Raw genomic sequence first — 16,731 nt, forward strand, 5'->3', positions numbered from 1 at the left:
GTGCACTATGTAGGGAACATAAATCCGTGATCTGATATACAATCTAGTGCACTGTGTAGGAAACATAAACCAATTGTCTAATTCACTATCTAGTGCACTATGTAGGGAACATAAATCCGTGATCTGATATACAATCTAGTGCACTGTGTAGGAAACATAAACCAATTGTCTAATTCACTATCTAGTGCACTATGTAGGGAACATAAATCCGTGATCTGATATACAATCTAGTGCACTGTGTAGGAAACAAACCAATTGTCTAATTCACTATCTAGTGCACTACGTAGTTCCATAAATTCATATCTAAAATACTATCTAGTGCACTATGTAGGGAACATAAATCCGTTATCTGATATACAATTTAGTTAATTTTTTTTTGGGCTTGGGGGGTCGGGGTCGAGGTCTGGGTCCAGGGGTACCGCCCTGAAATGAGTTTTTGCAACTTGGGATGTCTGAACTACCGTTCCTGTCATGAATGTAACCAAAGTGTAAAATATGCCGTTAAAATCCTAATAAACAAACAAACACCGTATGGAATCGATTACAAAACATGGGAGTCGATGCTACATTTTAAAAGTTCGGAATAGAAGAATTCAGCGAATCGACTCCTACATTTATTATTTTGTTATGTATTGGCGCGGCGTTTTGCTCTCAAATATTTTAAGCTGTACAAATGTGTTTAATAAAATTTCTTTAACAGCACAGTGGAGTTTGGAATGCATCCTATAACGGAGCTCTGAAGAATTACTCAAACATTGTCAGTGCTGGTGGGCTTTTCGGCCTCGTGACGTACAAGGTTCACGTGCTCTGACTGACCAGGAAGCTTTGATAACAGTGTTAAACTGCGTGAGCGGTGTGAGCTGCGTTTACTGTGTTTACTGTGTTTGTATTGACGTCGTTATCTCGCTAAATATATTTGGTAGTATAATCTTTTTTTCTTTAACTGTGTAGCTAATGTTCAGCACGCTGTAGAGGCGGTCATGGTATTAATGTTTGCAAATGTGATGTGCTTTGAGTTTTTAGGACAGAATGGCAGTTGACTGGCTCGGCTTTGGCTATGCAGCAGCTATTGCAATCGGAGGCTTCATTGGATATAAAAGAAAAGGTAAAGACCTAAATGTGGTTGTCTGATAGTCTTAATGTACAGTTAACACACACCCACATGCACACAGACTCACTGTGTGTGTGTGTGTGTGTGTGTGTGTGTGTGTGTGTGTGTGTGTGTGTGTGTGTGTGTGTGTGTGTGTGTGTGTGTGTGTGTGTGTGTGTGTGTGTGTGTTCGTGTTCGTGTTCGTGTTCGTGTTCGTGTTCGTGTTCGTCCAGGTCCTGTTGGTTGCATTTGATTAAGAAGAGTGAAAAATAATAACAATTGAACAAGACAAAAATAGGTTATTAGCATATGGAAGATCTTGTGATGTCATATCAATCTATAGCTTACTCTGAGTCTGAGTATGGATGAATATATGATTTGCCCATCTCAAACGTGCAAAGGTCAGGGGACTGGTGACTACAAATAATTCTGATCCGGTTGTAGATGCAGATCTCGTTGAAGCAGACCTAGGTCATCAAGCTCAAAATCATCAGTTCACCAGAAGTAAACCCACTAACTAAAATCAGAAAATACCAATACCTTCATCAAGAACAGCTGCTTTAAACATTGATAGATATGTACAGTAATTCAGAAAGTATTTAAACCTAACTGATTTTTTGCACACTTTATTGTGTATAGGATTTGATTTTGGCATGGATATAATTGCCATTTTTTGCAGAATGTTTGCTTTAATTTTTTAGATGTGTCTACAACTCCATTGGAGTTCACCTGTTGTAATCTGACTGAATCTAATTTGGAAAGGCACACACAAGGGTCCTTAGGAAGCAACAATTTACATAGCAATGTAAGGACAAATGCCAAGCCATTAAGTGTAAAGAATTGTTTGTGAATCTCTCCAATGGAAGATGTGGCAAGGCATACATAAGTACAAATAGTTCTAAATTCAAGAATCACGTGACCTCAGAAATTCTAAAATGGAAAAAGCTTGGCACAGCCTTGAACATTCCTAGACTCGGCTGTCTTGCCAAATTTGGAAATTAGGGCTTTTTTTTCAGAGAGGCAAGAAACAAACCAACAGTCATTCTAAAAGAGCTTCAATTGTCTTGTACAGAAATGGGAGCAGATGTTTGTAGAAAATCATAAGACAGAAGTCACTGTTAACAAACTAACATCATGTAAAGACTATGGCAACATAAGAGAAAAACATTATGATGTAATGAAACAAAAATAAAACTCTTTGGACAAAACTGTAAGCACAAAATTTATATTGACATATTTAAGAAATCGATGATTAGTGTCACATGTAATTTACATGTGATTATTGTTCATATCTACATTAATGACAGATTTATCCGAAAAATTGATTTAAAAGATCCAAACTGGGCGGCATGGTGGCTCAGTGGGTAGCACTGTTGCCTCACAGCAAGAAGGTCCTGGGTTCGATTTCAAGATGGAGCGGTCCGGGTTTGCAGGTTCTTCCTGTGTCTGCGTGGGTTTCCTCCGGGAGCTCCGGTTTTCTTCCTCCAATCCAAAGACATGCTAGTGAGGTGAATTGGAAATACAAAATTGAAAGTCTGCACACCACTTTCACCTTCTCCACATTTTATTACATTACAGATTCATTCTTTAATAGATTGAGTTCGTTTTCAAAATTCTACACAAAATAGCCCACAATGACAAAGTGAAATCAGGTTTTTAAACATTTGTGCTAATTTATTAAAAATGTAAAATGTCATATGTACACGGGTGTGCACACCCTTTTATATGACACCCCCCAAAATGTTGTTTTCACTGATACTGCTTGAGATGTTTTGACAATTTAATTGGAATCCACCTGTGGTAAATTTAATTGATTGGACATGATTGGGGATTTCCAACACATGCCTATATAAAGTCCCACAGTTGACAGTGCAAATCAGAGCAAACTCCAAGACATGGGGTCAAAGGAATTATCTGCAGACCTCAGAAACAGGATTGTGTCAAGACATAGATCTGAAGAAGGGTACCGAAAAATGGCTGCATCTTTACAGGTCCCAAAGAGCACAGTGGCCACCATTATTCGTAAATGGAAGAAGTTTGGAACTTTTCTAGACCTGGCCGCCTGGCCAAACTGAGCGATCGTGGAAGACGGGCCTTGGCCAAAGAGGTGAGCTGGAAACTGAAGGTCACTCTGACAGAGCTCCACTCCTGGGGACTGGGGCGAGTAGTCCTAATAGAGGGAAAGATGAATGCAGCTAAGAAAACCTGCTCCAGAGTGCTCTGGACCTCAGACTGGGGTGAAGGTTTACCTTTCAACATGACAACGACCCAAAGCACACAGCCAAGAGAAGAGTCTGTGAATGTCCTTGAGTGGCCCAGCCAGAGCCAAGACCTGAATCCAATCGAACATCTGTGGAAGGAGCTGAAAATAGCTGTGTACCGACGCTCCCCATTCAACCTGACAGAGCTTGCAAGGATATGCCAGGAGGAATGGGCAAAAAAAGTCCGCAAACAAGTGTGCCAAGCTTGTAGCTTCTTTCCCAAGACGTCTTGAAGCTGTAATTGCTGCCAAAGGTGCATCAACCAAGTATTAGTCAAAGGGTGTGTACAGATATGTAACCCCTAAATCAATTATTTTTGCCAGTAAAATAAAATTGCATATTTTCTAAACCCTGTTTTCAGTTCGTAATTATTGGTGATTGTGTGTAGATGTTTGAGGCAAAAAATGAACTCAATCTATTATAGAATGAGTCTGTAACATAATAGAGGAAAGGGGTGTGCAGACTTTCCGGCTTGACTATGTATTATCGACTTATACCTTTAGTGTCTACTGTTACTTTTCTGCAAATGTCAATTGTGTTTGTTTAATGTATTTATGTAATACGGAAATGTTTATATTCATTGTCACAGGAAGCTTGATGTCACTGATTGCGGGATTGTTTTTTGGTGCTATATCTGCATATGGGGCCTTTAAGATAACAGTTGACCCAAGTGACAAATGGCCCTCTCTTGGTGAGTAACCAAATTTTTATTCAGTAGAATCTTTTTTTTAAAGCAAATGATTTTAGATTTTTACATTTACCGTTGTCTTCATATTTTGCTCTAGTTGCTTCTGGGGCTCTGGCAGTTGTGATGGGAATAAGATTTAAGAACTCTGGGAAATTAATGCCTGCAGGTATAATGACTGGATTAAGGTAAGGAACCAGTACTAATTATTGTTCTCACCCTTACCCAAATTCCAATATTCCAGTATTCAAATTAGTATTTATGTACCAATTAGTGGTCTAGTTATATTTAAAAAGCTGTGTTTTAATACTTTTCAACTTGGAAAGTAAATTGATAAAAGTAATCAAATCATGATTTAATGTTTTCAAATATACATTACTAGACAATAGTTTGTTCCCCCAGTCTAGTTTTAATTCTTATTACCCACTGAGCCACCGTGCCGCCCAGTTTGGATCTTGATCATACTGTAATGAAAAATGAAAAAAAAAAAAAGTCAACATTTTTGATTTGGGGTTGTATATTTATTGTAATCCACCAGCCGCACATCTACACATACACGATTTGCTATGTCTGTGGGAGTTGCCACCTTGTCTAGGGTATTCCTGTCTTGCGCTCATTGTTTACCGGTGGGTCTGTGCTCGCCACAGCCTTGACCAGCATAAAGTATTTAATAAAAAACTAAATGAAAACAGCATGTGGCTCAGGGAAATAATAAAACACATCTAAAGTCAGATATTGTACCACATAGTTTTGAGTTATTTACTGCATGATCAGTATAGCTTTACTGTAACAACAGTATCAATGGTCTTTCTGTGCTTTGATTTCAGCTTACTGATGGTTGTGCAGCTGCTGCTTCTCTGAAAATGGACCTTGTCACAATACCATAATATTGTTTTAAAAAATTCCATTTGTATTGTACATTCCAAATAAAAAATTTTAAGCATTATATTTTGTGTACAAAAAGGTGAAAAAAAACCATCCACTTTTAGTTGGAATCACATTTATTGTTAGAAAAAAGCTAATTAAACAATGTTGACATGGCATGGAAACAACGTTAGGCACTTTTATTGAATATGTCAACTATTCTATAGCTGTGTAAATGTTATATGCAACATACAGTGTTATTCCCATGTACAATTAAAATAAAATGATTAATTTTCCATTTCTATCATTGATCATAGAATGCAACATACCCTATCGAATATACTAGCCCAATCATGAATCATTGAACATACAATGATTTAACTAAACTTTTTAAAATTCTTTATACCAGGAATTCTCAAGCTGCGCACTGTTGCAGACAGCTGACAAGAAGTCTGGAACAAATGTTCTTAACCCGTTAGGCTTTGAAAGATATTAGATATTGGAATACGTTGAATTACTTTATTGGTTTAAGCTGCATGTAAAAATGAAAGACAAACATGATGAATAGGAAGCTTTATATAATCACCATTGTACATAAGGTACATGCAGGAGTGATATGTGACTGATCATTAATATATTATGGGAAAAGATGACTCAATACATTCATCACAGTTTTGACATACACTTCACCTGGCTGAGGCTTTCTCTGACTACCAGGCTGCAAGAATTTGCTGATTGCTGGAATTTCCTTCATCCTTTTTTGGAATTCCTGAAAGAACAAGAAGGAATTACAAAGATTGTTGCAGTATATGAAACAATTTAGGTGCAAAATACTGTAAACATGATTGCAAAAAATTTAATCTTTTATCATCTACTGTTATAATATCTACTATTGTAATCCATAATATAGTAAAAAAAAAGAGATCTCAGTCCTTCCAGGTCAAAGTCAGAAACCATTGCTGAATGTGAGCTTTGAGCTCTCAGACGGTGTTGCATAAGAAACGGTCATGCTACTGTGATAAATATAGCCTTGTGGGTCATCAAATATAGTCTAGCTCGAGTTCATCGAGTTCTCCGTGCCAAAGATACAGACTGTTATCAGTGTAAGGTATAAGGTGAAAAAGCCAACATCTGTCATTTTATGGGGGTGCATCAGTGCCCATGGCATGAGTGACTTGTATATGTGCCATGATTATTTTAGCAAGACGATGCCAGGCCTGTGCCACATCAGCGTGGCTTTAAAGAAACAGAGAATGCATGTGCTTGACTGCCCTGTCTGCAGTCCAGATCTGTCTCCAATTGGAAATGCATGGTGCAGCATGAAGAGGAGAATCGTATGACGTGGTAAAAGCTTAATTCTGTGCTCATTAAACCATTTTCGTGTTGATCGGTGCATCTGTTTAAGGTCATAGTCCTGCTAAGTTCCATCCACATCCCAGTTTTAATCATCTACATCCCATGGTTTTACTGTGTATCAGTAGCCTTTCCTAAATAGCATGTGTGCAGTTTTAACCGCTTCTTTTCACCTCATAGAGAGCAGTATTGTGTATTGAGAGCCACAAACTACTCTTCATTATTCAGATTCTCTGTGAGGGTGCCTTCAACCAGCCAGCCAGAAAAGACCTCAATTGCAGCAGTGATGAGGAATCCCTTTGACCATCCCTCCCTTTCTGTGGAGGTGCCTGCTCATTGATAATACTGGTGCTTTCTTCAATACTTGTGCGCATCTTTGATAAATGTAATTGTAATACATACAGTACAATAGAATCTAATATTGACCTCTGAATTTTAAATTGCCTCTAAAACATCAAAGGCACCTAATACAACCCTGCTGGGACTATTTGGCTTAAAGTAATCTACAAAATAAACCTGTAGATGTTAGTGCATATGCTGCTGGAATTAATATGAAATATAAATTAATATGAAAGAAAATATGTAGCTTACTTGGATTTTAGGAAAAGTGGCAAGTATTGTGGGAAATAACTCCTCCAACATCAAAGTGGTCTCCAGAAGATGCACATCTGCACAGCTCAGCTGGTCTCCCACAAGGTACTTGGAGCTTGCAAGGGCCTAAGAGCCAGAGCAAACACACACAGACACACACACACCCCCTGTGATTACATAATTCCTATGAGATGATTGTGTAAAAGAAAACATTCAACATAGTGTCCTGTTAAACGAAAACAACAGACAGGGCTGAAAGGTTCCTGCATTAAGTCTTATTTTTTATAAAAGGACTGTTTAGAGGGTGATAATGCTTATACTACAGCTACTTGTCAACATGCTGGTCAGCCAATCAGAAACATGGATTTTTCTCAGCTATGGTATAAGAATGGCAAAATCCATAGTATGGGCGTTTAGCATACCTTTTCAAAAGCAGGAAAACTGCGTTCTTTGACTTTGCACTCGATTTTCTCCAGCTGACTCTGTTTTTTGTCTGGTGGTGTAAAGGGCAGCATCATGATCATGACCATAATGTCTCCAGCGCCTTCAGCGTATGTATCAATCCTTTAAATACATTTAAAAAAAGAAAAAACTGTATTTGCATGAAAACCTGCTAATTGTGCATTATGAAACCAGTGTAACACTTCTGACAGGTGTTAAAACAGATATCTAATAAGGGTTTACACTTACATAAGACGCTCTTTCAGATCCTTTCCATAGAGCTTGTATTTTCCGGCTATGTAATTCAAAATAGCCTTTGTCTGAACAAGCTTCATTCCATCCATTTCAACCATTGGAACCTGATGGAACATGAGAGCTCCGTCTGGAGTTAAAATAAAATTGAAAAAATTTTAAATTATTTCCAACAGTGCATTTTTCAGTAATACTGTGCATTACAGGGACTTCAGTAACAAAACAGAAAACTAATGAATGTTTTCTTTAAAAAGTACTAGTAGTCTAAACCAAGAAAAATAAATATGCAAGCATTTTCTTTTTCAATTTTCCTCCCAATTTGGTCATATTCAATTACCCGATCTTATTATGCTTCCTCTAATGCTGTTGCCCTCCACTTCTCACCGAGGTAAACCATGACTAACACAAGCCAACTCTCAACACGTATGCAGTAGCCGACTGCTTTTTTTCACCTGCATGGGGTGGGTTTATAAGGTGATCCATATCACTCAAGCAGGGTCACACACCAATCTCCAGTATTCCCCGTTTCTTTGCAGGCACCATTGATCAGCCAGAAGAGGTCAGAATTGCAGCAGTCATGAGGAATCCCCTCCAGCATTCCCACCTTTGGACAAGTTGATCACTGTCCGTATAGGTGCCTGGCCTGCCGGTCACAGAGTCGCAACTTCGAGACGTGCTAGCATGTTCTATTGCTCTGCCATCCGAGTGCCCATGGCAACACTTTTAATCATGTAACACGATGAATTAGTGTGTAGAAAAGATGCCAGCAAAATCACATAACTTATACTGGCTCAGTTAATATGTGAAGTGAAAAAAACATTCTTTTTGAAATTCTTTTGAAAATGATATTTTCCAAATAGTCTGTATGAAGTGCGAGAGCTAGATTGACTTTTTAACCCAACTGTCACATTTCAATTCACAATTCAATTTCAAATCTTTTAACTTTTATTTCACATTTGATGGTAATGACATTTACTAGACACATTTTGGGGCGGCACGGTGGCTTAGTGGGTAGCACTGTCGCCTCACAGCAAGAAGGTCCTGGGTTCGATCCCCAGGTGGGACGGTCCGGGTCCTTTCTGTGTGGAGTTTGCATGTTCTCCCTGTGCCTGCATGGGTTTCCTCAGGGTGCTCCAGTTTCCTCCCACAGTCCAAAGACATGCAAGTGAGGTGAATTGGAGATACAAAATTGTCCAGGACTGTGTTCGATATAACCTTGTGAACTGATGAACCTTGTGTAATGAGTAACTACCGTTCCTGTCATGAATGTAACCAAAGTGTACAACATGACCTTAAAATCCTAATAAACAAACAAACTAATCACATTTTGACCTCATACATTTGTAAATTAAATATGGGGTCCTAAACACAGTACTTATTTTTTAGACATTCTTAGCTACTTCAATAAATTGCAGTAAGCGGTATTGTTTACACAGCCTACTTTTATTTAGAGATATATAAGTTAATTTCCAGTTGTTTTGCGTAAACGTTCACCAAGTTTTTCAGATAACCATTTAATCACATTATATGTACCGTGACCTTGTTTTTCTTAACATTTTTTAAAGAGCTTATTACTTAAAGCTGAGCCTACAGAAGTATGTGGACACCCAACCATGAGCTTGTTAAACATACTATTCCAAAACATTGAATAGCCACCTCTCTTCTGGGAAAGCTTTCCACAAGATTTTAAAGTGTGTCTGTAGGAATTTGTGCATATTCAGTGAAATGAGCATTTATGAGGTCAGGAACTATTCCTGCACAAATATCCCTGGCTTACAGTTGAAGTGCCCTAAAGGACACACCTACATGCATGAATTAGGAGGGGAGTTAACACAAATTTGTCCATCTTTACAGGCGAGTAAAGATCAACTAGCACTGTGTGGATTCCTGTTGACCATATTGGTGTAAAATACATACTGACGTGAAGTTAAAAACTGTGAGCCTAAAGAAAACATGTTTAAGGAGTTATCGAGTCCTTACAACCTTCATGCAATTAACAATGTAGTCAAGCAATACATACCATCCACCAGCTTCTGGAATTGTTCCTTAGTGGTAATATGGACCTCTTCAAACTGCAAGTGCAATAACATGCTTAGTAATAATTTAACACTTTTAAACTTTACACTGTCTGGAAAATGCGCCTTGTGTGTAAAACAAACCTCAACACCAGCAACAGCCAAAAGCCATCGTATAGACTCCATTTTGCCTCGTCCGTTGAAGTAATATAACACTGCTTTTCCTGCCATTTTGAAAAGCTTTATTCAGATCTAGTTATGAAAACCACAATACAGCGCCCAGCAAACTTCACCAACTGGAACCAGCACTGACAGTTACACCAAATACAAGCTTTCGTGTCATGAATATTAATGAGGTTGTAACCAATAGTTTTGTACCCGTGACTCAAAAAGCTGAGCTGATTGATCAACACGTTTCCTTGAGGACTGAGCAAAATGAGGGGCGTTTAGAAACCGACTGCGTACAGTTAGTTATAGATTAACTTCTGGAAGCTTCTTTGATCTTTGAACTGTAGCTGCAAATGTAATATTTTCACCAGTATTTACGAAGCTGTTAACGTTTAACATTAACGTTTATTTGATTGCAGACAGTATGAACCCAAGATATTTTATGTTTTGGTAAACTTGTTAATATACTGTACATCCATTAGTGCTATTCAGACCTGCAACACATTCCGAAAAAAGGGTCGGGCAATAGGGCTAATAATGAGGTAAAAATCTAATAGGTGACTGAAATCTGAAGATATTTAGTTTGTCTACAAACGTGTAATAGGAAGGGTTTTGCATATTTCTCCCTCTGCAATGCATAATCTTATTTTATGATTTAATCTGGAGGAAGTTTTAGTGACGCACCCACTGCAACCCTGGCCAGGATGTGATAGCAAAGCAGTTTTAACTGACTTTACCAACACTTAAACACCCTGCTGATAAGGACTTTGCTGCATGAATCATAAATTCAGAATAAGCCAATATTTTATAAAATAAATGTATAAACAGTTAAATAAATAAATAAAATAAAGTTATAAAAACCTTTCAATTGCTTCTTAACCCTTTCATGTATGGTGGTCAATACAGTGGACAGCTATTTAAAAGTTATTATTTTTCATGTGCGTACAGTAGGTTTTACTGTTATTGATGCATGACAGCCTTTTAAGCCTTTACCAAACAACCCAGTATCCATGTGGCCAATAATTGCAAGTGCAACAAATCATATGGTAAACCAAAATAGCTGACTGACTGTCAGAAACTCTGCTTCTGGGATTTCTGTAAAATTCTTCTACTAAAAGGCATCTTTGCTGGTAAATAAAATGTGAGCACAAAAAGCAACATCTAAGAAGCAATACAATCATTGTGTTCTTCAAATATGTATTTTTGAAGCAGTAAATTGATTAAGTAAGTTGATTTCTTTTGTAAACCACACTATTTGTAATAATATTAAATTAATATTTTTAATTTTGCGTCTCTGTGATTTCATACAGAAGGGAATCACAATGTGTTCTTTATACCATTTGTACCAATATGAGATGTACTGTGATCAGATTTGGGCCTGGAAACTACTGGCCTTAGCTCAAGGAAGCAAAAAATGCACACAGATGCCAAAATGCTCTATGCATGCAAAAGACCAAGTACATTTACTTGAATTGTCTTGTGTTTGTGCCCTGGCTGCTTTGCTATGGTATCGTAAATAGATTTTACACACAAACCAATTCATTTTTTCCTATGTTTTGACAGGGCATTGGACTGTTCATGTTTTTTCATAGCCGGTCCAGTACATGTTAAAACATGATAACATTTGTTGTACATCATTAAACGATTGTATTTTACTTTATCTATTTCTAAAAAGTAATGTTCTATTCATTGGGCTGTTAATGAAATATCACTCTCAGTGAAACTCAAATGCATGCTGTCCACCTGAGTGGACACATAAATAACTCCTAATTAATTACATTTAAATTTTAAAAAAGCAGTTCAATAGTTTTATTAGCCTGAAAGGAAAATTAAACCATTTTGGGAAAAAATCTTGATTCATGTTGTTATAATTCATGCATGAAAGGGTTAAATGCAATGTCACAGCAGATTTATTTATCACTGCTCAATGTACTTGAGCTGTAATCAATTACACTAAACTTGAACCAAGCTGGCTTTGAGAAATGCTAAATAAACTAAAGCAAATTCAAAACTTTGTTTGTGTAGTACAGTCCTGATTTAAAGTGATTTTGATTGCTTTCCAGCACCGTTTTATGAAATGTAACGAAAATGTAATTGCTGCTGCTGGGTCTTTATTAGCCAACAGATGGCGCCATGTACCACTGTACTTCATAAACAAGCAGTAGAAGAACAATAGGAGCGAAGAGGTGTACTGAAATGGCGTTTAGTTTACACTCTCTGTTTTGTAAATGTAATATTTGTAGCACAACTTTTGACTTTTTCTACAGTACAACTGTTTTGGATTTACTAACTGGAAGTACCACTGAGGACCCTAATTCCCACGATGAGTTTGCTCTCTTATGGCAGAACACAGCATGCATGAGGTTCAACACACGTCGTTTCTCTGGGATTAATGTATACTAATAAGTTAAGTGTTTGTTTATTCAGTAAAATCATCGTGTCGTTGATTGATTGACAGATGTCAACGATGGCGACGAGTACAGTTTAACCCACATTTGTTGGATTAATAGAAAATAAATCTGTAGAAACGGATACGTCGAAGCTAACAGCTATTAGCAGAAATTAAAAGCAAACGGCTTTATTGGGGAAAAATGTCTCATGTTATCGGACAAATCGAGGCATAGGAGGACTCCAGAGAGTAGTGGTCTATCTACGTGGAAAGGTACAGTGACCCCACAGATGAGATTTATTTCTGCGCGTAATGGGAGCTGCAACACATGGACTGCTGAGGAGTCTAATCGCTCCAGAAAAAGCCAGGTGAAGAGACCTACACACAAGTTCTGTAAGTGTTAAAGGAACCTTTTTTTTTTACCCAGACCTATTGTTGTGGAGCGCTTCTTTTTTCACAAGCGTAAATGGCAATGACATAAACTTAAGCTGAACAGCTGTGATGTCCGATTCCTTAGACGGCACCGAATCAAGAATCAGTCAGCTGACTAGAAATAAAAGGTCGATGTAAGAAACTGAGTTTTTGAATTTGCTCTTTCTGAAAACTAAGCTTCCCTTTCGTGCAGTCAGATGTGTGTGAAGATCTTTGAGTGTGAATCAACTGTTGTTGCACATAGTGTGTTAAATATAAAATGATGTGGTACTTCTGGAAATGTCTACATATTCATTTTTATTGTGAACATCAGACTGATTTAATCAACTGCTTTGAACTAGGGCCAGTCTGTTCTGTATTGAGCCCGGAGCATTTTATTTTTGTTCGCTTTTTTGATGAAATGGTACGAGCCATCTTAAATATTAAACGGCTATTACAGCTAACAATTTTTGGTTCCCAAAACGTTCTGGGAACGGATCATTTTGGTTGCCCTTTGGTTCCCCAGGAAAGTTTTCTTTACGGAAATAGAACGTTCCCGTTTGGTTGTGCATTATAGTTGTGGGAACGTTCCCCTAACGTTCCCGTAACCTTAAAATTATTGAAACCTTTAAGGGAACCTTGTACTAACCTTTAAATTATTGAAAACTTTAGACAAGAAAACCTCACTTTCTAGTTGTGCTAATGGAGAGTTCTGCTTGCTATATACTAATTTCTCTCACTGGATCATAAGAAAACCTTCCGGGAACGTTACTGGAACGATACTTTATACACATAAGAAATAAAACTTTATACAAGCTTTAACTAACGTTCTCTGTTAGTTTTCATAAAACCATGAGAGAACATTAGGTTTCATAGTTCCCGGAACGTTCCGGTAACAGCGCTGATTTTTTTAACGAAAATAGAACGTTACCATAACGTTATGGGATGGTTCCCTAAAAATAACCATAGGGGAACCAAAATCTAACGTTACGGGAACGTTCTGTGTTAGCTGGGACATCATTAAAATGCAACCGTCACATTAATACAGCTGTAATATTACTTAGATATAGTTTGTTTAGCTTTTACACTATTGTGTCAACCTACAGATTAAGAATAAACTGTGTGCTGAAGCTCCATCGTTTGCCATGCGTTATAAATGGAGCTGCTTCTGACCCAGTCTTGCATGAACAAGAAAGTACACATAATCACATTTTTCATACATGTGCTTCACTGTTTCCTTGTTAAACCTTTTTGATGCTATATAACATTTAAATATCTGTACTTTGCACTTGTAAGTAAACACACACACACACACACCTAACTACTGCACATCTTGGTGCAAAATAAGCAGCATCAACAATACGAACATTGACCACTAGAAGCCGCAGCATTGACGCTGTTCCACCCACTCGCAAGCAACTTAGCTCATCAATGCTGTTAACAGACGATCATTTATTCAACAACGGTCCCTCTATAACAGTGGTTCTCAAACTGTGGTACGCGTACCACTGGTGGTACGTGAAGCAGCATGAGGTGGTACGCCAGATAATCTCGGAAAAGTAATTACATGCACCGAAAAAATAAATCATTTAATAATTATAAATAAAAAATAATATGAAACAAAATGTGTAAATTACTAATAAAATCTAATTCAAAGTTCTTATAATTCTGTTTTAATAAAATCAGTTTAATTAAAACAAGTTGTATTTAAACTAATGTGTTTTTAAAAATATTCGGGGCTACGCAGACACCGTACTTCATTAAGTCTATACTTCACGTTCGCAGTTTCCATCTCGAAATTTCCGAAACGTTATTAGTAAAGTTATCAGTAAAGTGATCAGTAAAGTTATCAGTAACGTTATCAGTAGCTCTCTCGCTTTTGTCAGAGCAGATCTGTGTTTGAATCTCACTGATCTCGTTCCTGACATCACCAGGCTGCTCCGCTAAACACGCGCACTCACTCAAATCCGAAAACACTTTCAGTATCGCAGAGAATGAGCGAGCGACACACACACACACACACACACACACACACAGAGAGAGAGAGCTAGTAGTATAATGACAAATAATTCAGAAATAAACTATAAACTTGTTTAATTAGGTTAAATCTGATTATTTTATTGTGCTTATGTTTTAAAGCAGAATCAAACTCAGTCACATCTTTGTACAAGAAAGGATTTTTCTAAAACTTAATGAAATGCAACCACAGTCTGTCTCTTCCCTGTAGTTTTTTGCCTTTTGAAATTAATCGTTCTTATTTAAATGATGTTTGAATTAGGCCTACATTTAATGCAAATTTGATGTTAATATCGGGGATGTCTTATAGTTTACCTAGCAGCGCGAAGATTCACTTTTTGAATGGCTCTTTAAAAGGAACCAAGCCAAAATATCCGGCTCCTGTCAAGAAGCCATAATTCCCATCACTGCCTATATATATATATATATATATATATATATATATATATATATATATATATATATATACAGGGGTTGGACAAAATAACTGAAACACCTGTCATTTTAGTGTGGGAGGTTTCATGGCTAAATTGGACCAGTCTGGTGGCCAATCTTCATTAATTGCACATTGCACCAGTAAGAGCAGAGTGTGAAGGTTCAATTAGCAGGGTAAGAGCACAGTTTTGCTCAAAATATTGCAATGCACACAACATTATGGGTGACATACCAGAGTTCAAAAGAGGACAAATTGTTGGTGCACGTCTTGCTGGCGCATCTGTGACCAAGACAGCAAGTCTTTGTGATGTATCAAGAGCCACGGTATCCAGGGTAATGTCAGCATACCACCAAGAAGGACAAACCACATCCAACAGGATTAACTGTGGACGCAAGAGGAAGCTGTCTGAAAGGGATGTTCGGGTGCTAACCCAGATTGTATCCAAAAAACATAAAACCACGGCTGCTCAACTCACGGCAGAATTAAATGTGCACCTCAACTCTCCTGTTTCCACCAGAACTGTCCGTCGGGAGCTCCACAGGGTCAATATACACGGCCGGGCTGCTATAGCCAAACCTTTGGTCACTCGTGCCAATGCCAAACGTCGGTTTCAATGGTGCAAGGAGCGCAAATCTTGGGCTGTGGACAATGTGAAACATGTATTGTTCTCTGATGAGTCCACCTTTACTGTTTTCCCCACATCCGGGAGAGTTACGGTGTGGAGAAGCCCCAAAGAAGCGTACCACCCAGACTGTTGCATGCCCAGAATGAAGCATGGGGGTGGATCAGTGATGGTTTGGGCTGCCATATCATGGCATTCCCTTGGCCCAATACTTGTGCTAGATGGGCGCGTCACTGCCAAGGACTACCGAACCATTCTGGAGGACCATGTGCATCCAATGGCGGTGCCGTGTATCAGGATGACAATGCACCAATACACACAGCAAGACTGGTGAAAGATTGGTTTGATGAACATGAAAGTGAAGTTGAACATCTCCCATGGCCTGCACAGTCACCAGATCTAAATATTATTGAGCCACTTTGGGGTGTTTTGGAGAAGCGAGTCAGGAAACGTTTTCCTCCACCAGCATCACGTAGTGACCTGGCCACTATCCTGCAAGAAGAATGGCTTAAAATCCCTCTGACCACTGTGCAGGACTTGTATATGTCATTTCCAAGACGAATTGACGCTGTATTGGCCGCAAAAGGAGGCCCTACACCATACTAATAAATTATTGTGGTCTAAAACCAGGTGTTTCAGTTATTTTGTCCAACCCCTGTGTATATATATATATATATATATATATATATATATATATATATATATATATATATATATATATATATATACATATATATATATATACTGTACATACACACACACACCTAATTAATGTGTGCTATATGTGGTTCTGTGATGAGAGACATAGGTGGTACTTGGAAGTTTTGATTTGACAATGGGTGGTACTCGGTCTAAAAAGTTTGAGAACCACTGCTCTATAACATCCTTTCGTTTAGGTTCTGTTTCTTCAGCTCTCACAGCTACGATAGAGTATAAAAGTAATGCAATGCCTTTAGCTGTACCACCGACTCCATCAAAACCTCCAAAAAGATGTCTCGGTGCCGCTACGAGCACTAAACACACGTGACTAATTGAGCGGCTCTCGCATTCGATTTGGGCCAATAGCAGAGCAGCAAATTTGCATACAGAGCAGAGCTTGCTGGGAGATTTCAAGTCTCTGTGTTTTCGACAATATTT

At 38.0% G+C, this 16,731-nt stretch overlaps 3 protein-coding genes and 1 long non-coding RNA gene across 6 annotated transcripts in view; 2 read left to right on the forward strand and 2 right to left on the reverse strand.

Moving 5' to 3' along the window:
- The first annotated feature begins 810 nt into the window (after nt 1–810).
- On the forward strand, nt 811–4,982 carry tmem14a (transmembrane protein 14A). Of its 2 annotated transcripts, none has more exons than XM_062995963.1 (5): nt 811–919; nt 1,024–1,105; nt 3,941–4,042; nt 4,137–4,224; nt 4,864–4,982. In XM_062995963.1, the coding sequence occupies exons 2-5, from the start codon at nt 1,030–1,032 to the stop codon at nt 4,895–4,897; spliced, it is 300 nt and encodes a 99-aa protein (XP_062852033.1). In that variant the 5' UTR covers nt 811–919; nt 1,024–1,029; the 3' UTR covers nt 4,898–4,982. The 2 variants fall into 2 exon arrangements, with proteins under 2 accessions (XP_062852033.1, XP_062852034.1); XM_062995964.1 differs by having other exon boundaries at nt 820–919; nt 1,017–1,105.
- LOC134315050 (uncharacterized) lies at nt 2,300–4,194 on the reverse strand. Its single transcript, XR_010012455.1, has 2 exons — nt 4,113–4,194; nt 2,300–2,590 (listed from the first exon to the last, which is right to left on the reverse strand). It is a non-coding gene; the product is annotated as an uncharacterized LOC134315050 (long non-coding RNA).
- Nucleotides 4,983–5,458: 476 nt separating the features above from the next.
- gsta.1 (glutathione S-transferase, alpha tandem duplicate 1) lies at nt 5,459–9,858 on the reverse strand. Its single transcript, XM_062995962.1, has 6 exons — nt 9,697–9,858; nt 9,558–9,609; nt 7,535–7,667; nt 7,267–7,408; nt 6,845–6,970; nt 5,459–5,669 (listed from the first exon to the last, which is right to left on the reverse strand). Exons 1-6 carry the CDS (start codon nt 9,781–9,783, stop codon nt 5,538–5,540), a joined length of 672 nt encoding a protein of 223 aa, XP_062852032.1. The 5' UTR covers nt 9,784–9,858; the 3' UTR covers nt 5,459–5,537.
- A 2,385-nt stretch (nt 9,859–12,243) lies between these two features.
- The window catches only part of polh (polymerase (DNA directed), eta), a 28,418-nt gene continuing 23,930 nt past the window's right edge, over nt 12,244–16,731 (forward strand). The window contains exon 1 of one of the 2 annotated variants that reach the window (XM_062995965.1): nt 12,244–12,502. The gene's annotated coding sequence lies outside the window, so the exon portion shown is untranslated. The remainder of the gene's footprint in view (nt 12,503–16,731) is intronic. The other variant, XM_062995967.1, reaches the window with a different exon arrangement.

The sequence above is a fragment of the Trichomycterus rosablanca genome, chromosome 5, assembly GCF_030014385.1.
Source record: "Trichomycterus rosablanca isolate fTriRos1 chromosome 5, fTriRos1.hap1, whole genome shotgun sequence".
Classification (NCBI taxonomy): Eukaryota; Metazoa; Chordata; class Actinopteri; order Siluriformes; family Trichomycteridae; genus Trichomycterus; species Trichomycterus rosablanca.